Consider the following 27,084-nt stretch of genomic DNA (forward strand, 5'->3'; position numbering starts at 1 on the left):
TGCATTTTTTCCATGTTGGGAAGTAGTAAAGGATGACAATGAAGTAACTGTTACTGTGCCCATGCACCAATCTACAAAGCCACCTTCAAGTCTTTATAAGTGAATGGGATTGCACTTCCCCAGAACAGACATTTTCATCGCATGGGAACTGGGACCCCTCCCTGTGCCTCTGCCAGGAATGAGGTTTTTAACTGTATAGGACAATGACGTGCTAGGAAACACACAGTATGCTATTACTGCAGGCAGATGCGGATAGCTCATACATTTTCATTGCTCTTTCCAGTGAAAAAAACTAAAATGCATTTAAAAAAATAAATGCTAAATAAGTTCTTAAAAAAATAAATACAGTCTTAATACAATTTTGTAGCATGAGATTAATTGGAAGTCAGCACCTCAACATTTTCTGCTAATTGGGACCAAATGCACTGCCTGTAGACATACGTGGGTTAAATGGGATGTTACCCTGGAGAATTGCAGTAGGATCACTTACAAATGAATTTCATTGTCAAACAGCACAGGACAGTGGCAGCTGACTAATGTCAACAAGAAGACACCAAGCCCAGAGTATTAACCTCTTCCTTCCAGTCATCCACTGCCTAAATGTGACCCACACTAAACACTAGACCCATTTGAGCATGTGGAAGGCATTCTCCGCAAACACCATTGGAAGCTTCCACCGTTGGAAGCTTGGACGGGATCGTCTAATATTATATTACCGCTTCCTTGAATTACATTCATTTTCAGTGTAGATGGGTATATTATAACAGCACTAATAGTATGTCTATATTAACCACAACCAACATTTTCCACGTATCGCTTTTTAAACTCAAGATAAACTTTGCATCCCATATACTATGTCCTGCTTCCCCCTACAACTGAAAAGACCGCCTATATAGTTATGCATTGTGGTCAACCAAAATTACTTTGTTCATTGCAAAGAAGAATTAAATATTTCACCAATTTGATCAATATATTATCTATGTGGTTGATGAGATTCAACATAAGTAACTCCATCCCCTTAGCCTTCTCCAGACTGCGTGCTAATGGAGATGAAACACGCCTTTCTCTCCTACGTTTACAATGACTGGAATACATGGAAGGCAAATAAAAAGGAGAAACTTTTCACATAAAACATATGAATGAAAGTAGCAAAAGTGAATTAAACTTTTCCTAACAATATATTGTAGAATGAATGTGGCTGCTCCATATGAAGCAGATCCATTCACATAACTGATTTAACCAATAGTCACCCACTAAAAAGTTTTTAAGTCATTCACTTTTCCTGAAAACCGCCCCAACAGAATACAGGGATATTATATATGTAATATAGAAATGCACATAACATTCTTAGTATCAGTCCTGTAGTTTCCCCTTTACCCCATACATGTCATGATATAATACATATGGTTCATTAAATCTGTCTTACCAGTTAATGTAATTGTGCCAAGCATGCTGTGCCCTCAGAGATCTTATATTCTAATCCCAGAGCAGCTCTGTTCTCTGTATTGCTGCTGGAAGGAGTAGTAGTAATAATAGTAGTAATATCCCAGGTTACTAGAGCAGACGGCAGATGTCGTGTGAAGCTTACTTAAAGCACAGTCCACCTACTTGGAAGAAAGCGTATAACATCCCAGTGTTCTCCCTGTGCTGATCTTGGAGGGATCTGTGAAATGAGAGGAGAACTTCCTTCACACCCCTTTAACAACTTTTCTGACTGTGAGCTGCCTGAGTGCACCACAGCACTCCTCCTTCCTCCAGCCCCACCCTGCCCTATTGTCTGCCAACCCCCCAGACCCCATGGAGAGGACTTTAAATTGTTCAAACCAAGGTGGCTTAACGATGACTCACCCTGATCCTTGGTCCAGTACATTACTTCATGAGGAATTAGCATTTGCAAACCAAAGACCTACTACCCCCCCTTATCTTTTCAACTTTCTTTACATACCATATGAATCTCCCTTTCATTCCAAAACCTGTGGGATTTACCAAATGTAAATTGAACTTGTCTTTTGTTCTTTTATTTCAGCTCAGACTTTACTCCAGACCATGTAAACCTTTCAAGAGCAGGGAGGAAAAAGAAGTTTTCCTCCCCCACCATCTATGCCAAATGGGACAACAAAGGCACACAAATATCTTGTTTAGCTTGTAATAAAGTAATGGTGGATATCAAGTTTGATTTGTATCATGTGTAGAGTTTACAAAGTTTTCTCGTAGGACTCTTTCAGGAACTCTATGGTTTTCAAGATACCAGTTTATACAGGTTTATTCAAAAAGCAAGAGATTTGGGGATTTAATTACAAACTACAAAGGACAGGTACACCTGATCACTAGCGAATTTACAAGTGGCGCAGAACGTTTATTGAACTTGGTGGCATATGCAAACAGAAAAGCACTGGTCAACCGGGACCATAAAACTGTAAGGGAGACACCCAGCTCCATGATGTGACCGAGGATGGAACTTATGTCCCATTTAGATGGGACGACAGCCATCTAAGCAAGTTATCGAACGCTGACATCTCCGCTAAGGTTGTTGGCGCTCCTGCACAGCGGTTAGACAGAGCATACTGCTGGATCGCGGGCTTCTTGCTAATTCTATGCGAAGCGCTGAGCGGGGAACATTTACACAGAGCAAGAGTCACACGATCCAGCAATGTTTTGTATGCCTACTAGAGATGAGCGAACGCGTTCGTCCGAGCTTGATATTCGTGCGAATATTAGGGTGTTCGGGATGTTCGTTATTCGTAACGAACACCATGCGGTGTTCTGGTTACTTTCACTTCCTTCCCTGAGACGTTAGCGCGCTTTTCTGGCCAATTGAAAGACAGGGAAGGCATTACAACTTCCCCCTGCAACGTTTAAGCCCTATACCACCCCCCTGCTGTGAGTGGCTGGCGAGATCAGGTGTTCGCCTAATATAAAAGTCGGCCCCTCCCGCGGCTCGCCTCAGATGCCTGGTGAGTTAGATGAGGGACAGTGCTGTTTATACCGGAGCTGCTGTAGGGAAAGAATTGGTAGTTAGTGTAGGCTTCAAGACCCCCCAAAGGTCCTTATTAGGGCCACTGATAGCTGTGTGTTGGCTGCTGTTAGCAGTGGCATTTTTTTTTTCTCAAAATCGGCTCTGCAGAGCGTTGCACCTGGCATTAGGGACAGAAGTGCTGCATAGGCAGGGAGAGTGTTAGGAGTGAGTGTAGCCTTCAAGAACCTCAACGGTCCTTTCTAGGGCCATATTTATCCGTGTGCAGTACTGTCCAGGCTGCTGTTAGCTGTGCTGCATTTTTTTTGGGCTTCTCAAAATCGCCTCTGCAGAGCATTCCACCCTCCATTGATACTGCAGGGAAAGAATTGTATAGGCAGGGCCACAACACAGTTATTATTCATAGAATATACGCAGTGCTGCCTTTTGGTGGAAAAACAAGTGAAAACAAATCTATTTGTCCAGCCTCTGTCCGTCCTTACGGGCGGTGGACACGTGTGAGCTGCGTGAAAAACATTGCTAAATCATACGCACCCAGCTACGCTTTACTGCTGGCTTCGCCATTTGCTTTCCTTAATTGGGAAAAAAAATACCTGCTCTGCCAGAGTTATAATAACTCTGCTACCCTCACGTTCTGTGACACATTAGCAGGGACACAGCACAGTTATTAAACTTCTCATGTTCATTGAATATACGCAGTGCTGCCTTTTGGTGGAAAAACAAGTGGAAACAAATCTATTTGTCCAGCCTCTGTCCGTCCTTACGGGCGGTGGACACGTGTGAGCTGCGTGAAAAACATTGCTAAATCATACGCACCCAGCTACGCTTTACTGCTGGCTTCGCCATTTGCTTTCCTTAATTGGGAAAAAAAATACCTGCTCTGCCAGAGTTATAATAACTCTGCTACCCTCACGTTCTGTGACACATTAGCAGGGACACAGCACAGTTATTAAACTTCTCATGTTCATTGAATATACGCAGTGCTGCCTTTTGGTGGAAAAACAAGTGGAAACAAATCTATTTGTCCAGCCTCTGTCCGTCCTTACGGGCGGTGGACACGTGTGAGCTGCGTGAAAAACATTGCTAAATCATACGCACCCAGCTACGCTTTACTGCTGGCTTCGCCATTTGCTTTCCTTAATTGGGAACAAAAATACCTGCTCTGCCAGAGTTATAATAACTCTGCTACCCTCACGTTCTGTGACACATTAGCAGGGACACAGCACAGTTATTAAACTTCTCATGTTCATTGAATATACGCAGTGCTGCCTTTTGGTGGAAAAACAAGTGGAAACAAATCTATTTGTCCAGCCTCTGTCCGTCCTTACGGGCGGTGGACACGTGTGAGCTGCGTGAAAAACATTGCTAAATCATACGCACCCAGCTACGCTTTACTGCTGGCTTCGCCATTTGCTTTCCTTAATTGGGAAAAAAAATACCTGCTCTGCCAGAGTTATAATAACTCTGCTACCCTCACGTTCTGTGACACATTAGCAGGGACACAGCACAGTTATTAAACTTCTCATGTTCATTGAATATACGCAGTGCTGCCTTTTGGTGGAAAAACAAGTGGAAACAAATCTATTTGTCCAGCCTCTGTCCGTCCTTACGGGCGGTGGACACGTGTGAGCTGCGTGAAAAACATTGCTAAATCATACGCACCCAGCTACGCTTTACTGCTGGCTTCGCCATTTGCTTTCCTTAATTGGGAACAAAAATACCTGCTCTGCCAGAGTTATAATAACTCTGCTACCCTCACGTTCTGTGACACATTAGCAGGGACACAGCACAGTTATTAAACTTCTCATGTTCATTGAATATACGCAGTGCTGCCTTTTGGTGGAAAAACAAGTGGAAACAAATCTATTTGTCCAGCCTCTGTCCGTCCTTACGGGCGGTGGACACGTGTGAGCTGCGTGAAAAACATTGCTAAATCATACGCACCCAGCTACGCTTTACTGCTGGCTTCGCCATTTGCTTTCCTTAATTGGGAAAAAAAATACCTGCTCTGCCAGAGTTATAATAACTCTGCTACCCTCACGTTCTGTGACACATTAGCAGGGACACAGCACAGTTATTAAACTTCTCATGTTCATTGAATATACGCAGTGCTGCCTTTTGGTGGAAAAACAAGTGGAAACAAATCTATTTGTCCAGCCTCTGTCCGTCCTTACGGGCGGTGGACACGTGTGAGCTGCGTGAAAAACATTGCTAAATCATACGCACCCAGCTACGCTTTACTGCTGGCTTCGCCATTTGCTTTCCTTAATTGGGAAAAAAAATACCTGCTCTGCCAGAGTTATAATAACTCTGCTACCCTCACGTTCTGTGACACATTAGCAGGGACACAGCACAGTTATTAAACTTAGATTATTCATTCACTAGAGGCAGTGGGGCCTTTCGTTTTCCAAAAAGGGAAAAAATTATATTTGGCCTGCAGTCTTGCGCCAATTTATTTCCTGCCTGTGAAATCAAATCACTGGTAATACAGCATGCTGAGGGGTAGGGGTAGGCCTAGAGGACGTGGACGCGGCCGAGGACGCGGAGGGCCAAGTCAGGGTGTGGGCACAGGCCGAGCTCCTGATCCCGGTGTGTCGCAGCCGACTGCTGCGCGATTAGGAGAGAGGCACGTTTCTGGCGTCCCCACATTCATCGCCCAATTAATGGGTCCACGCGGGAGACAGTTATTAGAAAATGAGCAGTGTGAGCAGGTCCTGTCCTGGATGGCAGAAAGTGCTTCGAGCAACCTATCGTCAACACGCAGTTCTGCGCCGTCCACTGCTGCAAATCCGAATCCTCTGTCTGCTGCTCCTCCTTCCTCCCAGCCTCCTCACTCCACTACAATGACACCTGCTCAGGAGCGGGAACACTCCCAGGAACTGTTCTCGGGCCCCTGCTTAGATTGGGCAGCAGCGGTTCCTCTCCCACCAGAGGAGTTTATCGTCACTGATGCCCAACCATTCGAAAGTTCCCGGGGTCCGAGGGAAGAGGCTGGGGACTTCCGCCAACTGTCTCAACAACTTTCTGTGGGTGAGGAGGACGATGACGATCAGACACAGTTGTCTTGCAGTGAGGTAGTAGTAAGGGCAGTAAGTCCAAGGGAGCAGCGCACAGAGGATTCGGAGGAAGAGCAGCAGGACGATGAGGTGACTGACCCCACCTGGTGTGCAACGCTTACTCAGGAGGACAGGTCTTCAGAGGGGGAGTCAAGGGCATCAGCAGGGCAGGTTGCAAGAGGCAGTGCGGTGGCCAGGGCCAGGGGTAGAGGCAGGGCCAGACCGAATAATCCACCAAGTGTTTCCCAAAGCGCCCCCTCGCGCCATGCCACCCTGCAGAGGCCGAGGTGCTCTAAGGTCTGGCAGTTTTTCACAGAGACGCCTGACGACCGACGAACAGTGGTGTGCAACCTTTGTTGCGCAAAGCTCAGCCGGGGAGCCAACACCAACAGCCTCACCACCACCACCATGCGCAGACATATGATGGCCAAGCACCCCACAAGGTGGGACGAAGGCCGTTCACCGCCTCCGGTTTGCACCCCTGCCTCTCCCCCTATGCCCCAACCTGCCACTGAGATGCAACCCCCCTCTCAGGACACAGGCACTACCGCCTCATGGCCTGCACCCACACCCTCATCTCCGCTGTCCTCGGCCCCATCCAGCAGTGTAGTTCAGCGCACCGTTCAGCCGTCGCTTGCGCAAGTGTTCGAGCGCAAGCGCAAGTACGCCGCCACGCACCCGCACGCTCAAACGTTAACCGTCCGCATAGCAAAATTCATCAGCCTTGAGATGCTGCCGTATAGGGTTGTGGAAACTGAGTCCTTCAAAAGTATCATGGAGGCGGCGGCCCCGCGCTACTCAGTTCCCAGTCGCCACTACTTTTCCCGATGTGCCGTCCCAGCCCTGCACGACCACGTCTCCCGCAACATTGTGCGCGCCCTCACCAACGCGGTTACTGCCACGGTCCACTTAACTACGGACACGTGGACAAGCACAGGCGGGCAGGGCCACTACATCTCCCTGACGGCACATTGGGTGAATTTAGTGGAGGCTGGGACAGAGTCAGAGCCCGGGACCGCTCACGTCCTACCCACCCCCAGAATTGCAGGCCCCAGCTCGGTGGTGGTATCTGCGGAGGTGTATGCTTCCTCCACTAAAGCACCCTCCTCCTCCTCCTCCTCCTCTGTCTCGCAATCAAGATGTGTTAGCAGCAGCATGTCGCCAGCAGTCGGTGTCGCGCGGTGTGGCAGCACAGCGGTGGGCAAGCGTCAGCAGGCCGTGCTGAAACTACTCAGCTTAGGCGATAAGAGGCACACGGCCCACGAACTGCTGCAGGGTCTGACACAGCAGACCGACCGCTGGCTTGCGCCGCTGAGCCTCCAACCGGGCATGGTCGTGTGTGACAACGGCCGTAACCTGGTGGCGGCTCTGCAGCTCGGCAGCCTCACGCACGTGCCATGCCTGGCCCACGTCTTTAATTTGGTGGTTCAGCGCTTTCTGAAAAGCTACCCACGCTTGTCAGACCTGCTCGTAAAGGCGCGCCGGCTCTGCGCACATTTCCGCAAGTCCCACACGGACGCTGCCACCCTGCGCACCCTGCAACATCACTTTAAGCTGCCAGTGCACCGACTGCTGTGCGACGTGCCCACACGGTGGAACTCTACGCTCCACATGTTGGCCAGGCTCTATGAACAACGTAGAGCTATAGTCGAATACCAACTCCAACATGGGCGGCGCAGTGGGAGTCAGCCTCCTCAATTCCTTTCAGAAGAGTGGGCCTGGTTGGCAGACATCTGCCATGTCCTTGGTAATTTTGAGGAGTCTACCCAGGTGGTGAGCGGCGATGCTACAATCATTAGCGTCACCATTCCTCTGCTATGCATCTTGAGAAATTCCCTGCAAACCATAAAGGCAGCTGCTTTGCGCTCGGAAACGGGGGCGGGGGAAGACAGTATGCCGCTGGATAGTCAGGGCACCCTCCTGTCTATTTCTCAGCGCGTACAGGAGGAGGAGGAGGAGCATGAGGAGGATGAGGAGGAGGGGGAAGAGACAGCTTGGGCCGCTGCTGACGGTACACCGGCTGATTGCCTGTCATCCTTTCAGCGTGTATGGCCTGAGGAGGAGGAGGAGGAGGAGGAGGAGGATCCTGAAAGTGATCTTCCTAGTGAAGACAGCCATGTGTTGCGTACAGGTACCCTGGCACACATGGCTGACTTCATGTTAGGATGCCTTTCTCGTGACCCTCACGTTGCACGCATTCTGGCCACTACGGATTACTGGGTGTACACACTGCTCGATCCACGGTATAAGGAGAACCTGCCCACTCTGATTCCCGAAGAGGAAAGGGGTTCGAGAGTGTTGCTATACCACAGGACCCTTGCGGACAAGCTGATGGTAAAATTCCCAGCCGACAGCGCTAGTGGCAGAAGGCGCAGTACCGAGGGCAAGGTAGCAGGGGATGTGCGTAGATCGAGCAGCATGTACATCCCAGGCAGTGCAACAGTCTTTAAGGGCCTGGCCAGCTTTATGGCTCCCCACCAAGACTGTGTCACCGCTCCCCAGTCACGGCTGAGTCGGCGGGAGCACTGTAAAAGGATGGTGAGGGAGTACGTAGCGGATCGCACGACCATCCTTGGTGATGCCTCTGCCCCCTACAACTACTGGGTGTCGAAGCTGGACATGTGGCCTGAACTAGCGCTGTATGCCCTGGAGGTGCTTGCTTGTCCTGCGGCTAGCGTGTTGTCGGAGAGGGTGTTTAGTGCGGCTGGGGGAATCATCACAGATAAGCGTAGCCGCTTGTCAACCGACAGTGCCGACAGGCTAACACTCATCAAGATGAACAAAGGCTGGATTTCCCCAGACTTCTGTTCTCCACCAGCGGACAGCAGCGATACGTAAGCAATACGTAGGCTGCACCCGCGGATGGAAGCTACGTTCTCTCTCACCATCCAAAACGGGGACATTTCTGCTTCATCAATCTGTGTCTAATATTCCTCCTCCTCCTCCTCCTGCTCCTCCTCCTGAAACCTCACGTAATCACGCTGAACGGGCAATTTTTCTTAGGGCCACAAGGCTCACTCAAATAATTTTTCAGAACAATTTTTATAAGTTTCAATGCGCTTAAAAGCATTGGAACTTTAACTTGAACCAATTTTTCGTTACACTGGGCTGCCTCCAGGCCTAGTTACCACTTAAGCCACATTAACCAAAGCGATTAATGGGTTTCACCTGCCCTCTTGGCTGGCCATGGCCAATTTTTGGGATGTACATTAGTACTGTTGATACAGCAATTTTTGTGGGCCCTCGCCTACAGTGTAATCAAATTAATTTTTAGGCCACCTGCATTACAGCTGACGTTACCTCAGCTGTGTTGGGCAATGCAATGGGATATTTTTATGTACCGCCGGTGGGTTCCAGGGAGCCACCCATGCTGTAGGTGCACACTGAGTTTTTAATACATCTGTACACTTCTAAAGAACCCGTCTGACTGGGGCATGCAGTGTGGGCCGAAGCCCACCTGTATTACGCACGACATTACTACCTCAGCTGTGTTGGGCAATGCAATGGGATATTTCTATGTACCGCCGGTGGCTTCCTGGCACCCACCCAGGCAGTGGGTCCACAGGGAGTTTAACCTACATGTGTCCACTTGTAAAGAACCCCAGTCTGACTGGGGCATGCAGTGTGGGCCGAAGCCCACCTGCATTAAGCACGACATTACTACCTCAGCTGTGTTGGGCAATGCAATGGGATATTTTTGTGTACCGCCGGTGGGTTCCAGGGAGCCACCCATGCTGTAGGTGCACACTGAGTTTTTAATACATCTGTACACTTCTAAAGAACCCGTCTGACTGGGGCATGCAGTGTGGGCCGAAGCCCACCTGTATTACGCACGACATTACTACCTCAGCTGTGTTGGGCAATGCAATGGGATATTTCTATGTACCGCCGGTGGCTTCCTGGCACCCACCGAGGCAGTGGGTCCACAGGGAGTTTAACCTACATGTGTCCACTTGTAAAGAACCCCAGTCTGACTGGGGCATGCAGTGTGGGCCGAAACCCACCTGCATTAACCCTTTCCAGTCCACTGTGTGACCTGTGAAGACATTAGGGTTTAAGGCTGTACAGCTCCGTTGTTGGTAGACGTCCGTCGGGGTTCTCTTACTGTATATTGCCAGCCTCTCTGCTGTCGGAGCCTATCCTACGTGTCAGCTCATGCAGTACTGGCTTTAGCCAGCATATAGCGCCGTTGTATAACAGCAGAAAAAGAGTAAGCCCCCTAGGAAAACCATATACAAATTGGATTGGAAAGGGTTAAGCACAACATTACTACCTCAGCTGTGTTGGGCAATGCAATGGGATATTTCTATGTACCGCCGGTGGGTTCCAGGGAGCCACCCATGCTGTGGGTCGACAGGGACTTCACAATAGGGAGTTGTACCTGCCTGTGTCTATGAATTAAAAAGCCCGGTCTGACTGGGGCATGCAGACACCTTGACAGAATGAATAGTGTGTGGCACATAGGTTCCCCATTGCTATGCCCACGTGTGCAGCTCCTGATGGCGGTGGCACAGGATTCTATTTCTCATTGCTTCTGTACAGCATTGTGGGCTATCGCTCCGCCACTTTTAAAGAGGGTCGCTGCCTAGCCGTGCCAACCTCTGCAGTGTGTGCCTGCGGTCCCTCGTCATGGCAGACGCAATTCTAAATAGACATGAGCGTGGTGTGGCATGAGGGCAGCTGAAGGCTGCCCAGGGACACTTTGGTGTGCGCTGTGGGGGGGGGAGGGGGGGCGGTTGGGCAGCATGTAACCCAGGAGAAGTGTCAGTGGAGTGTCATGCAGGCAGTGATTGTGCTTTGTTGGAGGTAGTGTGGTGCTTAGCAAAGGTATGCCATGCTAATGAGGGCTTTTCAGAAGTAAAAGTTGTTGGGAGGGGGGGGGGGCCCACTCTTGCCGGTATTGTGGCTTAATAGTGGGACCTGTGAACTTGAGATGCAGCCCAACACGTAGCCCCTCGCCTGCCCTATCCGTCACTGTGTCATTCCCATCACTTTCCTGAATTGCCCAGATTTTCACACATGAAAACCTTAGCGAGCATCGGCGAAATACAAAAATGTTCTGGTCGCCCATTGACTTCAATGGGGTTCGTTGTTCGAAACGAACCCTCGAGCATCACGGGAAGTTCGTTCCGAATAACGAACACCCGAACATTTTGGTGTTCGCTCATCTCTAATGCCTACTGAAAGTCAATGATAGCGAGAAGTGAACGAATAGGAAACGATTTGTTTTGCATTTACACTGGACGATCATAAATTTTGTTTTGAGTGATAATCGTCCCGTGTAAATGGCTCTTTAAACCAGTTTCACATGGCTGAGAATCTTACGCAACATTTGTGCATTGCGAGACACACAAATCTCTCACAAATATGAACCCCTATTCTTTTGAATGGGGTCATACACATGAACGATTTTTTCCTGTATTGCACCACAATGCGGGAAAATGAAAAATTGCAACATATCCTATCTTTTGGCATGCCCTTGTATCGCCCATTGTTTTCAATGCAGCCGGCAAAGCGTTGCACCACGTGCTAGGTGCATACAATGTTTACCCATTGTAAACACTGCTAAAAGCCATTGAGAAGGATCGCAATTTCCCTGTAGTGATGCATCCGCGGGGACATCGCATGTTGGTGAGCACAATATTGGCCTAAGTTTCACGGCCCAATATCGCATTCATCCATGTGAAATTAGCCCAACTGGTAAGTCATAAAAAAAGAAAATAAAAAAACAACAAACTTTGAACCTTCCCCTTTTCAGTAATGAGTGGATTGTCTCCAAATCTGCTCCTTTTTGAATAATCTTGTATATAAAAAGGTGTTAAATTGTCTGATTCACATTTCTTTTAAGATCTACTGCAGATCAGTATGGTAAAACAATGTTACCAGCTCTCTCTCCATATACATATGTATACAAATAGTATATGTTTTGTTGTTCATCTGTTTGTGACCAGTAGATCACAAGTTTCGACTGTAATGTCCTGTACAGTTGGGCAATCCTATATTGACAATCCTATATTGCTGCATACTGCTAGCCACAGACATATAATTATCAATGGTTCCCAATAATTATGTCTATAGGCTTCACCAGAATGTTCCAAGTCTTTCTTAAAAAGCAAAGATTATTTATTCTATGTGGAACTACTCACAGCATGGTCAGTTCATTGATTACCTGCTCTGGATTTTGTGATAGTGGATTGCTTAAGGCAAGTCTCACACAGATGGGTTGGATTCTGCATGCAGGAGCCCGCAGCGGAATCTGGCTCTGACCCCAGCCGTCGACCCCGCGTACCTTTTCCTGTACTGCTGATCATTGCGAACGCTCGCCGGCTGTCATGGGACAGTAATTTTTCTTTTAAATATTTGTTTTTCCCACGCCGATGCTAGGCAATGGCATAAGTAGCCATGGCCTATCCACAATGTCAATTGCAGATGGGCTGCAGGTAGGACGGCTTCCATTGACTTCAATGGAAGCCGTCTGTGCGGATTCCTTGTTACATACCATTCGGTTAGTCACCACCCACTGTTCAAGCTTTTCTAGATCTTTTTGAATCCTCTCTCTTCTCTAGTGTTAGCTATCCCTCCTAGCTTTGTGTCGTCGGCAAATTTGATCAGTTTCCCATCAATTCCCTCCTCCAGATCATTTATAAAAATGTTTAAAAAAAAAACACTGGGCCTAGGACAGAGCTTTTTGGTACCCCACTTGACACATTCTTCCAATTGGATGTGTAGCCATTTATGAACACTATTTGAGTACAATCACTCAGCCAGTTGTGAATCCACCTAACAGTTGCCTTCTCAATCCCGTATTTGGTCATTTTTTCAAAAAGTATGGTATGTGATACTTTGTCAAAGGCTTTACTAAAGTCACGATATACCATATCTACCACATTTTCTGTCATGGATTTGTCTGGTATGACTTGTTTATTACTAACCCATGCTGGCTCTGGTTGATTACTTCCATCTCATCCAAGTACTTGCATATATGCGGTTTAATAATTTGTTCCCGGTATAGAAGTCAGGCTCACAGGCCTGTAGTTTCCTGGATCCATCTTCTTCCCTTTTTTGAAGATAGGGACAACATTTGCCCTTTTCCATTCTTCTAGGACTTCTCCTGTTCTCCAGCAATTTTCAAAAATTATGGAGTGTTTCAAAAATTACCTCTGCTGCTTCCTTTAGTATCCTAGGATGTAATTCATCTGGACCTTGAATTAAATTAGCTAAGTGTTCCCTCACCATCTCTCTGCTTAGAGATAGCCAGCATTATTTTATTCCCCTGATACCACAGGAAAGATCAGTTGATGTTACATCTACTTTCTGAGAGTAAGGCCCAATGCACACAGGTGTATTTGCATTGCAGAATCCGGAACAGGTGTCCGCCTCCAGATTCCGCAGTAAATACTGCCCATAAACATACTATAAAAAATCGCTTTAACCTGTCCACGAGCAGAAAGCAATTACGATTTTCTGCTTGTGGAGGGAAAAATCACATTTTTTTCTTTCGGGGCAGATTCCACATGGACGGCTTTCAGTGAAGTCAATGGAAGCTCTCCAATCCGCGACCCGTCCGCAGCTGTCACTGCTGATGGGCCACAAATTCTGCGTCATATTCTAGTGACGGCACGGCATCAATTGTGCTGCGCATGTGCGCCAACACAACACCGGCACATCCGCAGCACACACAAAAATAAATCTGGACAGGTACACAGGGGTCACCCGCCGGGCACTTGTCGGATTTCACTGCGGGATCCCGCATGCAGAATCCAACCTGGCTGTGTGCATTCAGCCTAAATAGAACATGCTGCGATTTTAAACCAGCTTGTGGAAATCACAATCTCTATCCACTCATCTGAGCAGACATGTGAATGTTCTATTTTTTCAATGGGTGCAGAATACCACGGATCATCTGCGCAGGTGACGATCGCAAATTCCACAATTGAAATCCAGTCGTGTGAGACTGGCCAAAGACAGTTAAAGCGACCCTCCAGCCCTGGGCAAAGAAAGATGGCCTCACCGCTTCTCCGACTACCTGATGCACATTGTGCATCAGTAAGCTAAGGACTCTTTTACACAGAAAGATCATCATTTAGTGTAGACACTACTAGCAAACTGAACGATACTTCGTTCACTTATCGTTTGTTGTAGTTTCAGGAGGCACAAAAATAAAAAAGAGCGATCGGCCCATGTAAACAGGCAGTCATTAATTTATGAACAACGGCCTGTTTACTGTGAATGTAGGTGGGCATCCGGAAGCAATCTCTGACCGGCTACGACTCCATTCACTGAGCAATCATTGCTCTTATGTGAAAGCACAGGAGTGATTATCGCTGGGATGACTGTTGGGTGCTTTAGTGTCCAACCAACGACCCTAAGACACTACATGCTGCTCCAACTGCCCATTCAAAGCAGGTGCAGTGTCTTAAGGCCTATTTAGACACAACGATTATCGCTCAAAAGGTGTCTTTTGAGCGATAATCGTTGTGTCCATTTACACTGCAAGGTGATCGCTCAAACGTTGAGCGATCACCTTGCGCTCCCAGCAGGGGATACAGAAGACAAGCGGGGCCGCTTGTCTTCTGTATCCAGCTGTTCCCCGTTAGGAGTGCCTGGCTGTCATTCAGCCGAGCGCTCCCAGTGGGGAATGCAGAAGACAAGCCGAGCCGCTTGTCATCTGTATCCAGCTGTTCCCCACTGGGAACGCCCGGCTGTCATACAGCTGAGCACTCCCAAAGGGGGATACAGAAAACAAGCTGTTCTCTGCACAGAGCGCCCGGTTGTTCTCCATACCAAGCCTGTCATCATGGAGCAGGATACACCTGATCAATAGTATCAGCTGTCTTCCGCTGTGAATCCCTGATAAGGCTCATTGCTGTCTTTTAGCATGCTGAAAGACAACAATGAGCGACGGCTTAACAAAAACTGCATGATGTCAGTGCAGTTACACACAACGATTATTGCTCAAAAGATGGCTTTTGAGCGAATTTTGAGTGATAATCGTTGTGTCCAAATGGGCCTTAAGACTATTGATTCATACTAATACACAGTGTGCATCAGGTAGTCAAAAAAGCTGGTGCGGCCGTCTGTTTGTCCAGAAACGGAGGGTTGCTTTAAGTTTTTTAAGAAGTGGAAGCGCAGTTCTCAAACTGTACTGAATTTAAGATAGCTCATAAGGTTTACCACATATGCAGTATATCTGTTCCTGTAGGCTTCCACCCGGAGGGCCTCCTCAGCCATATAAAGCATCTTGATGCTTAGCCAAGGCTCTCCATAGTGTTCACCGGGAGGGCCTACTAGGCTGGATCCCATCAGGAAGAAAAGTGTAGGGCCATAGGCTGACCAGCCCGAGTTACAGCACAACCTCAAGTCATGAAGTTCCCTGGCCAATTACGGAGGACTATATGATGCTGAACAACGGTTTCCTTTACTTGATGAAGGTTTAACAGATAATATGGTACATGGTTGTCTCTTTCTCGAAGAGAAGGCGTCCTGGTGAAATGCCGAACTGGCTCAGTATTGGTATTGCAGTGCTTTACTCTTTTTTTCCTTGCCACAGTCACTTGCTGTCCATAGGTCAGATTTAGGTAGCAGTAACGTCCGGACTCCCATAGGGAATGCTCTCCTGAACACAGGGACTGATCCTTTTTCTCAGTCCTATGCGCACCTAGAACTCCAGCTCCAGCTAACATTAGACTATTGCAACACACAAGAACCTTAGGCATCACCCATAATACATGACCATCACCAGCACATGCACACCAGGTCGGGTCCCTCTTAAAGGCACAAAATGTTACAAAAAGCATATAATGCACAGTCCTGTAACATGGTGAAGTCTAATTACCCCCCCCCCCCCCTCCTCCCTTACATGTTGGTCAAAGTTTAATGTTTAAAGGCCAAATTCTCAACGACTTTTCATTTATGGTTTGTCTGTAAAAGCTGATGTTCTGGATGACAACGTCATAAGTAAAAACAAACTGCCTATTCTCTGACCTGGGGTGGACTTCTACTAGCATAACTAAAGTCCAGACAGTTGATTTGACCCTTGCTTAAAACAGGAAGTAACAGGAACACAAGAGGTCAAAACAGGATAGTTGATCCTCCGGTACCATGAATGAATATGAATGTAGATAGACATTGAGGTTTCCTGACTAATGATAAGGTACTGATAATGATGGGAACCATTCATATGTACATTTATGCACAATTGTATCACATCACATGAACATTCATGAAAATGGCTAGACGCGATGACTAAAACATAAATCAACTTCCTTCATTTTTAAAATACTGCAGAGGAAATGTACGAGATTGGAAGGGTTAAGCAGGTGACGTTTGTCAATAGGCAAGAAGTACAGAAGTATCCGGTTCATCTCTCATACACAAAACAATCAACTTTAGCTCAACTTTCTCCATCCTGTCCTCGGTCTCTTTTCTACAAGTCTTTTGAGTACTGTGAATCATAACCAATATAGCAAAATTTGATCATCCTGCAATTATTTCCTGCCATTCAGTCCCAAACAACTTCCTAGAAAAACTGTGAAAGCAAACATACAATCCTGTGGCCTGCAGGTCAGAGGCATATTTTTTTTACTTTTTAAAGAGCTATTAAAAGCTAACACAACTTGCTGTATTCATATATTTAAGAATCCACAATCATATTACTTTTAAAAATGTTCGGAACAGAAAGTAATTGATATGTTTCTGTAAAATTAAAACATACTGATTTCACTGGTAAAACTGAATAATAACTAGCACATCTCATTTTCAAGTTATTTAACCCCTTAGTGACCAAGCTTTCTCTTCGCTTGAAAAAAATCGTCACTGCTTTATTTATCCATCGACGTCGCTGTATGAGGGCTTGTTTTTTGTGGGACGAGTTGTATTTTTCAATTGGTACTATTTAATGTACCATATAATGTACTGAAAAACTTTTAAAAAGTTCTAAGTGGAGTAAAATGGAAAAAAAAAAGCGAAATTCTACCATCTGTCGGTGCATCTTGTTTCTACGGCCCACAAACTGCACCAAAAATGGCATGATAACTTTATTCTATGCGTCAGTATGATTACTACCATACCAAAATTATGTAGTGTTTTTTGCAGTACTGCTTTTATTTTTTTCAAAGATATTTAATTTTTTTACAATTTATTTTCTGCTGCCATCTTCTGTGCTCAATAACCTTTTTATTTTTCCATTCACATAGTTGTGCAAGGGCTCATTTCTTGTGGGACATCCTGTAGTTTGCGGTAGTACCATTTTGGAATACATTCAACATTTTTTCTTGGAGACAGAATGATGAAAAAAGTGCATTTCTGGCGTTATTTTTTTTCCGGATGACGTTCACCATGTGGGGTAAATAATGCATTATTTTGATAGATCGGACTTTTATGGATGTAGCGATACCAAACATGTATTTTTGCTTTATGATTTTGATTCTTTCATTTTGTCTAACCAATGACCTGTCAAAACACAGTTCGTTAATTACAACTTACTGGATGATCCACAGTGTTTCTGCCACATGGAAAAATACCCTATATGTTAAACAAACCTACCCTTATAGTGTTCAGTCAGCACACGGTATATAACAGTGATTGCGAAAAAGTTGCGCAATCACTTTTGTTATGCTTTTTATTAAACAAGGTTAATGGCAAGCCTACTGGATTAATTGTATAGGAATATTTCCAAAAAATACAATACAACTGCAATTGGATTATATTGTTCCCCATAATTGAAAAAACGTACGTGGCAAAAAATATATATATATCATATTTGAATTCAGCGCATTAAAGTTATTGTAGGCCCCCTCTCTGATAATCTTGTAAGGCCCATTTAGACCCAACGATTCTTGCTCAAAATTTGCTTAAAGCCTTGTTTTGAGCGATAATCGTTGGGTCTAAATGCACGGTCATCGTGCAGTTTTCGCTAATGATTCGCTCATCGTTGTCTACCAGCTGAGCGCTCCATGAACACAGCAGGAGTATGCAGAAGACAGCGCTCCAGCTGTGTTCTGCACACCCCACTCGGAGTGCTCAGTGGGATACCAGCTGAGCGCTCCGAGAACACAGCAGCTGTATATAGAAGACAGCACTCCAGCTATCTTCGGTATATAGCGGGAGCCTTCATTTGCACACTAATAAGCTCTTAAGTAGCTAATTAGCAACTTAAGAGCTTATACAAAGTGAACGCTCAAAACTGTCACTCAAACTGCCATTTGAGCGAATTTTGAGCGATCATCTTGCCATGTAAATGCACACGATTATCACTTAAAAAATGTTTTTTGAGTTATAATTGTTGTGTTTAAATGGACCTTAACAAAAATGTGTAGCACAGTGTTAGTAATTGGATGTATTATAACTAAGCACACTGAACCAAAAGATAATCTATGTATGTTTTTTGAGTGATAATCGTTGTGTCTAAACCAGGCATTAGTCAGCCTGGCCACTTGCCTGGAACTGTAAACACTGCCACAAAGGCAACAGAACAATAGGTCTGACATAAGCTGCTCACACCAGGGTCCCAAATCCACCATTGTCAATAAACCTTGACTATATTAGTTCTCCATTACCATCACATAAACACATCTCTCCTGACACAACTCACACTTGAGATATGTTACAAGTGGAAGTTCCTCCACTGGAGAATAACTCCACAACCTTAAGGCCCATTTACACGGAGCGATGATAGCTCAAAAATCGCTAAAAAGCGATAGTTGGAGCGATAATCGTTGAGTCTAATGTGAGGCCGTTGTGTACTTTTTGTGCACTGCTAGCTGATTGTTAAATTCAGTCCAACCTGAAAATCGTCCTTCAGCCTTATCAGCAGTTCTCTACGGATAGTGCTGATAGCATTGCTTCCCGCTGGAAAACAAAGGAACTGAAGGCAGATAAGAGCCCTCGGTCTATTAACTGCTTTTAGCTAAGACTTCATTTGTACACTTAATTGCTCTTAAGTAGCTGAGTAGCAACTTAATAGTTTATGCAAAATGATCGCTCAAAGCTGTCACTCAAAATGTCGTTTGAGTGATCTTTGAGCGATCATCGCTCCAAGTAAATGGGCCTTTACTGTATGGCCAAAGACCATAAATCAGTTCCACCCCTTTTCAAGTACAGTGTGTCTCTCCTCTCTGGAGAACATTTGTGCTCTTTTAAATATTCTCTAACACATGGTTTCCCAATATCATACCTCCCTTCCTCACCACAAAAATGAGCTACTGTAGTGTCCCAGTACATCAATCTTGACCCCTCTATAATTGTTATACATGTCTGTCTTATGTGGATGCACTGTGCAAAACTGTCATGTCTATTTTCTGTATGTGTGTTGCACAGCTGCAGCGTCTGGTGTTAACTCCCTTAAAATCATTGCATGTGAGCTCTGTTGCATGTATCTATCTTGCAGTGTCATGTGATGTGGTGTGGATGAATCTATAAGTATGAGTGATTGGGTTCCAGAAAGTGTTTCGGAGATCCATCTTCTCGGCTGAGGAGCACCCATCTACCATCTAAGGGTTTGCTACCACAAAGGCGCATGAGGGCACTATCAGCCCTTATGTCGCTGAAGATGCAGGAGAAAGAAAGACTGCTTAACCGTATGTGATGCGCATGGGAGTGAGTGAGCCTAAATGTCCTGTCCCCAAAAAATCCTATTCCAAGAGAGCCATTGTAAGTAACTACCTCTTCAAGTGATTATACAATTTTATGACTAATATCAGTGCAGAAGTCTACCGAATCTCTGGAAATAATGTTAAATCTGTTTGATCATTCCTATGTGGTCGTCTGAAGTCTGAATCACCATTTAGTGGTACACCTTTAACTTACACACACGCATACTGAAGTCTATGAGAGCGGGGTGATCATTACTGCCATTCTGTGACCATTGACATTCATGTTATTACTGAATAAGTACTAATTTACCTGCACTGTAAATTTTGCTTGCTGAAGTTTGTTGTACTGTGCTTCAAAGTCACTAGTAAAGTTTTTACTTGGCCTCCACTGTTCCGGTGTTATTAATCTGCCGTGTATGAACGCCGAGGGGTGTGGAACGGTGGCGTCACAAACTGACAACTACTCTTGCCCTCATGCCTGTTATTCTACGTAATGTCCCATTAGTGTGTTACAATAGTTGGTAGTTATGAACAGGATTTATATGTAACAAGGTTGGCCCCAAATACCAGCTGGTTATAAGTTGGTGTCTCTCACAGGACATTATTACATTACTCCTTTTTTAACTTGGATATGAGCCTTGTTGTTGGAGTCAACTGACCTGGCAAAATATTAAGTCTGTTGGGTAACAAAAGCAACCAAACAGCTGTGGACAGGTGGTCCACCATCTCGACAAATTAAGCTTAATGTCCCTAATCAAGTCCCATGACACACTGAATCTCAAGTTGTTATCTCCAGCATGTTTGACTAGCACACGGTCCTTCTGCAAGCACTGCAACATAAAAGGTATTCATATGCCTCAAAGCGCCTACCAGTGCCCACATTCCTCAGGGTCAGGCTAAATGCCCTTTACACACAACGAGTTTCGCTCAAAATTTGCTCAAAAGCTATCTTTTTTTTTTTTTTTTTGAAACTCAAAGTATTTTATTAAATTTTTCAGGGTAACATACACAATAACCGCATTACTCACGTAGTACAGATAAGAATTGTTGACATTGTCTATGTACCACAAGTATTTTTGTTAGATGAGTTCCCTCCCTCCGTAGGCCACCCCTGGTGTCGGCAGCGAGTCGGAGGGAGAGGATCGACAGAAAACACATTAAAGTATCCCCTACATAAGTGAGTTGCTTGAAGGAATAGTCCTAGGACTGGATACGCAGCGCGTAATTATAGAAGCCGTTAGTAGGGTTAAGACAGTGGTAGAGGGTAGGGAAGGGGGTGTTGATCAGTTAGGTGGGAAGGGGAAGTTGAGGGAAGGGTTCAGGGTTAGGGGGCTGGGGTGGTGTCTTGTGCCGACTCTCTCTGGGACCAAAAGCTATCTTTTGAGCAAAAATCATTGCGTGTACATGTGTGCCTATTGTGCACTTACCGTGCACTTTTCGTCCATCGCTGAGTTCAGCTCAGCTTAAAATCCGTCGTCCCTGATAAGAGGGACCGCAGGCTGAGTTCTCCGCGGGCAGCGCTGATAGCATTTTTTCAGCTGCTGTCCTTCTGGAGAACAATAGTGATGTATTTAGAGAACAGACCACCCACTGTTCTCTAAATACATGCAAATGAAGCTTGTTAGCTACTAATGAGCTGATTAGCCCATTAGTAGCTAATGCAAAATGATCGCTCAAAACTGTCAGTTTCTGACGAATTTTGAGCGATCATCTTTGTGTGTAAAAGGGGCTTAAGAGTGTTCTCCGGCTGGTCCCGCCATCCACGGACAATAAGCTAGGGTTTGCGATAAATGGAATGTCCTTTGTCTAGACCCCTTCTCTGCCACTGGACCTTTATTATGCCCCTCCTCCTGGTCTTCCTCTATACTTCTTTTTTTATCTCTGTTCTATACTGTCATTGGACATAATTCAATATCTCTTTCCTATGATATGTGTGCATCATCCCTGTTCTTGTGTACCAACATCACTGCATGCATTTCTAAGGACCCTATTATACAGGAATAATCATTGCTGGTGAATGGAGCTGAAGCAAGCCAGGGATTGTTCCTTCGCTACCCGCCTCCATTCACAGAAACAGGCAGTCGTTCATAGATGTACTGCTTGCTTACATGGACCTATCCCTTGTGCATTTACACTGAACAATAATTGTTCAGATTTCCACTGGATGTTGGAATCTGACTGATTTATTGGCCTGTGTAAAACTGCCCTAAAGGGCATTTGCATATGGAGATATATGGGAATACCCATTAAATTGCATGTTGAGGAGTCCAGATGTTGCACTAAGTTGACTTTTATCAAAAGCATGAAGAGAGAGATGATTGAAGTTTAGTATTAGAGATGAGCAAACACCAAAATGCTCGGGTGCTCGTTATTCGAGTCAAACCTTTCGTAATGCTCGAGAGCTCGTTTCCAGTAACGAACCCCATTGAAGTCAATGGAAGACTCGAGCATTTTTCAAGGTGACCGATGCTTCACATAGGGAAGGTTGTGTGAATCACCAGAAAACATCAGAAAGTCATGGAAACACAACAGAAACGGATAGGGAAGGGTAGGGGCAGCATGCATGGATGCATCTGAGGCTCCCAGGTCGCACTATTAAGCCAAATTGTGGGCAAGAGCCTGGTGGTCACACCCCTAACAATTCACTTGGGCCAGACCATAATCAGAGACTGGTGTATACTGTACGCTCTCCACAGTCCCAGAAAAATTTAAAAGTGTATACTACTTTGTAATGTACATTGTGCATTAATTATGAGCCATACAGAAGTTATCAAAAGTTTTTTACTTACCTGCTCCGTTGCTAGCGTCCTCGTTCCCATGGAGCCGACTAATTTTCGCCCTCCGATGGCCAAATTAGCCGCGCTTGCGCAGTCCGGGTCTTCTGCTCTCTTCAATGGAGCCGCTCGTGCAGAATGCCGGCTCCGTGTAGCTCCGCCCCGTCACGTGCCGATTCCAGCCAATCAGGAGGCTGGAATCGGCAATGGACCGCACAGAAGAGCTGCGGTCCACGGAGGAAGAGGATCCCGGCGGCCATCTTCACCGATAAGTATAGAAGTCACCGGAGCGCGGGGATTAAGGTAAGCGCTGAGCGGTTTTTTTTTTAGGTCCCTGCATCGGGGTTGTCTCGCGCCGAACGGGGGGGGGGGAGGTTGGAAAAAAAAAAAACCCGTTTCGGCGCGGGACAACCCCTTTAAGGTAGTTTTACATAGAGAGATTCTCACTCTAATAATCCCTTGAAACTGGGATTTTCAGCTATAGTCATCCTGTGCACACACAGCCACCAATAGGTGGCCTAAAGTAGATGCCAATGTACAAAATAATTTATAGAAGTATACCAACCTTCTTTCACAAGTAGTATTTCTTCCATCCCACATCCGTTTACAGCTTCCATTGCTCCTTCAGCAGCAGCACCATTGATTATGGCAATTTTTCCATTCGTGTGTAGCAACTGCAGATAGGAAAAAATACACATTGAATGTCACAGTATATCTTTGATGCAGGTTAGCCATAACCAAAATACATAGATACATAAGATGAACATTCTCAGATTACATACAGCCTAGTGCGCCTGTTTATGGGTAGGTCTAGGAAGATATATTTGTTGGCGGATCCTTTAACCAAAAACTCTTACATGTACGGCCTGCTTCACCTTCAGAAGGAATGGGGCTCATTTTGTAGATGAGCATTTATTCTACAAACTATAATAACGGTAACCTTCCTCCTCCTCCTCATATGTAACAGTTGTATAGCTTGCAAATCAGAAGTTTGAAAGAAGACACAGATTCACGAAGTTCAACCTGTTATCCTACCATGTTGATCCAGAGGGAGTCAAAACAACAATTTTGGAGTAGTTGCAGATAATGCCATATTAGAATTAAAAAGAATTCCTACGCAAATCCAATATGGTAATTAGGATAAATTCCCAGATCAATAAACCACCTCTAGAACTACTGCTACTACAGATAACTTCTAATATGTCTTTCAAGAAAGGCATCCAAACTCCTTTTAGGCCATTGTTACACAAGCATAACATGGGCGCATTTTTGTATCCATGTTATAGACGAGCGTCTCTGATGACCTAAACTCAAAGCATCATAGGGATCTATGATGCCGTGAGTTTGGGTTAGTACAAACATCCATAAAACATGTGCAAAAACATACATATAATACATTTGCATGAAAATGGCGTTAAAGTCATTGAATAAATTAGGTCGTTGACACATGGCCATATTTTTTGCATCCATGATACAGAGGTATATCCATGGGCATAACTATAAGGGATGCAGAGGATGCGGTTGAGCCCAGACTTACAAGCCTTAGGGGGCCCATAAGGCTTCTCTTCTCCATATAGGGAGCCTAGTACTATGACTAAAGCATTATAGTTGGGGGCCCCATTACAGATTTTGCATTGGGGCCCAGAAGCTTCAAGTTATGCCTCTGGGTATAATCCTGACCTGAGCTCAGAGAATCATAGGAATCTATGATGCTCTGAGTCAAGCCGGGATATACCTCTGTACTACAAAAATGCAAAAACACGGCTGAAATATGGTGGTGCATCACCAGCCATATACAGGTTGATTAGACTCTATTGGGTACAAATGATTGCTCGCTCCCTATTCACTGCTACTGCTGTCAGCAGCACATCACCTGTTCACACAAGAGATGTGCTTCCAAGAACAATGAATATTTCTGCCCAAAATGATCAAGCGCTCGTTGCCTATGATTGTGCTATCCAACCTATGTAATGCCCCAACTTGTCCTTAGATCTTGTCTGGCTAAGGTTATATTTTATTAATTAGCATGAGTGGGTACAGATGTCTTATTCACATAGTATAGTGAAGGTGGAATTTGTTTGCTAATGTTCAAAATCAGTAGGGCGATGTCACTAGCTTGAGCCAGGTGCCCTTTTTGGGCCCTATAGAAGCAATATGCGCTGCCACCATGATACGTGTAATAGCCTCAGCCACAGGAAGGGCAATCGCAATACTACAGTTATTACCATTTCAATAAAGAAGAACGACTAAAATGGGCAAAAGTTCTGTCCTTCTAGTTAAACTCTTCTGGAATTCTTTGACCAAACATGTACACCAGTCATGCAGTTAAGTGGCCTATGGTTCAGCTTAGCTCAGTCCTAACCTGTCCGACCTTTTGTTACCGCAGATATAGGCAGCACCAGAGGAATGTGACAGGAATGTCCTATGGAAAAAACATGATCATCCAGCACCTACAACACGTCTCCGGCCAACTGAAGTCAAAACGTCATTGACATTTTTTACAAAAATGCTTGTGACAAAATCCACTTATGATTCAATGGTGCCATGTTTTTGACTTGCCACTGCCAATACAATGCCACAGACATTTGGGCTGTGCTCTTTCACTAAGTACATTTGTTTTAGCTTTCATTCACTAATTGTACCTGACTGCAGATTACCAACGTATCCTGGTATTAAATTGTAGTGATCATTCACTTAAGAAAGCTGTTATTGAATAATCCCTTCACAGCTTCAAATAGAACGGTAAATACCTTCATACTGTGAACTCTTTCTGCTCTTTTAAAAGATTAGTCTAATACACAAGGCCCTTTCTGACTAGACGTCCAAATGAAATAAGATTAATTGGGGGAAAAGTAGTTCTATTAAAAAAAAAAAAAGGTCTCATAGTTAATATAAAAAGTGAAAATATGGCACGACCTGATCATTGTAAAATATGCAGAAGTATTAAGGCAAAATGTGGGATTATAAGCAACTGTTGGCCCATGTATACACGGCCCGGGCACTCACTGAGTGGGAAGTCGTTCAGTAGTCGATAGTCGTTCCACTTCAGCATGCCAAAACGAATGACTACTGTGTGACTTCTCGCTTTGTGTAAGCAGGAGTCGTTTAACGTTTCAGTGACTGCCTGTTCTGCAGTCAATGGGGGTGGGCGGCCGGAAGAGATCTCCAGCCCGCTCCACCTCAATTCTCTGACAGACTATGTGTCTAGCAAGAAACCTATGTTTCCTGTGTGACTACAAGAAACGATAGTCGCTAGGACGGCTGTTGGGCACTTGCTTGACTTCGCCATACATGCGTTTCGAGGCAACAATGTCTCTTCCTCAGTATTGATTGGGATACATGTCAGGTGCAGTTGAGAGATGTGAAAGTACAGGAGGGACAGATGTCCCGTGTGAAAGGACCTCATTACAGAAGACACATTTTTAGATTATTTACATGTGCTATAATTTTGATTGCGTTTTATTCTAAATACCTTATTAAATGCCTCATTGTTTCCCCATAAGATAACACAGTGGGCGGTGATGACTGACTAACAATTGTGAATGCCCAGTTAATCAAGAGAGTATTCATTTACATTGCTTGGGGCAAGGAACTTCCTTTTCATACCTTTGCAAGGTCCCATTGTCTCCTATCGTGCTGCCAGTATTATCTCTTTTTGCTTGGTTTCTCACACGGCATTTTTGGGGGGAAAAGTCACAGCAGTTTTTGATAGTTTTTTGAACCAAAGCCAGAAAAAAATCCAGCAGAAAGGAGAAGTCTAAGGGCGCCTACCCACTTGCGTTGTCGATTTTCGCACGTGAAAAACGCGGCGTTTTCGCACGTTTTTTGCAGCCCTCCATTGACAATCATGGGTGCATTAAGAGAAAAATAAGGAGACATATGCAACTGACAGTTCCTATGTGAAAAAACCCCACGAAACGGAAAAAAAACCCCAGATGGACAAGAACACATTCTATACTAATTGCTCTTGAGAAAAAACGCAAAACATCACAGGAAAAAAAATCGCAAGTGGGTAGGCACCCTTAGGCCTCATGTCCACGGGGAAAATCAGATCCGCTGCAGATTCTCCATGGAGAATCTGCAGCGGGTCCCTCCTGCCCCGCGGACATGAGCGCCGAAAATAGCAATTTAAAAGAATTTACCTATCCGGCGCGGGCGACGAAGGTCAGCTGTTCCTCACGGCCGGATCTTCATTTTCGGCCGGCGGATGAATTCCTGACGCCGGCGGCACGTCGCCGGCACGTCGTCGACGTGCCGCGCGCATGCGCCGGGCACATCCGCCGAGCCGAAGCAAGGGAGATGCGGCGGTGAGGAAGAGAAGAGCTTCGCGGTCCGCTGCGGGTGAGTAAATGCTTTAAATTCCTATTTTAGGTCTCCCGCGGATCCGGACGGCTTCCATAGGCTTCAATAGAAGCCCGCGGGAGCCGTCCCCGCGGGAGACCCGCATGAAAATGGAGCATGGTCCAGATTTTTTCATGCTCCATTTTTTTTTAAATCACTTTTATTGACGATCCGCGGGTATTTATGTACCCGCGGGTGGTCAATGCATCCCTATGGGGTGCGGATCCGCGCGCGGGAGATCCGCTGCGGATCCTAAATCCTATTTTCCCCGTGGACATGAGCCCTTAGGCCGCTTTCACTAGGCTGAGAAAATCACCTGAGATTTGTGCACATGAATATGAACTGCA

At 45.5% G+C, this 27,084-nt stretch overlaps 1 protein-coding gene across 3 annotated transcripts in view; it reads right to left on the reverse strand.

Moving 5' to 3' along the window:
* AKAP12 (A-kinase anchoring protein 12) overlaps nucleotides 1-27,084 on the reverse strand; it is a 160,254-nt gene that overhangs the window by 24,017 nt on the left and 109,153 nt on the right. Inside the window, exon 2 of one of the 3 annotated variants that reach the window (XM_066595922.1) lies at nucleotides 22,962-23,070. In XM_066595922.1, the coding sequence (XP_066452019.1) occupies nucleotides 22,962-23,070 (109 nt within the window). Of the gene's footprint in view, nucleotides 1-1,426; nucleotides 1,699-22,961; nucleotides 23,071-27,084 lie in introns of those variants that run through there. The other 2 variants (XM_066595924.1, XM_066595923.1) reach the window with 2 other exon arrangements.

This window comes from Eleutherodactylus coqui, chromosome 3 (genome assembly GCF_035609145.1).
Source record: "Eleutherodactylus coqui strain aEleCoq1 chromosome 3, aEleCoq1.hap1, whole genome shotgun sequence".
Lineage (NCBI taxonomy): Eukaryota > Metazoa > Chordata > Amphibia > Anura > Eleutherodactylidae > Eleutherodactylus > Eleutherodactylus coqui.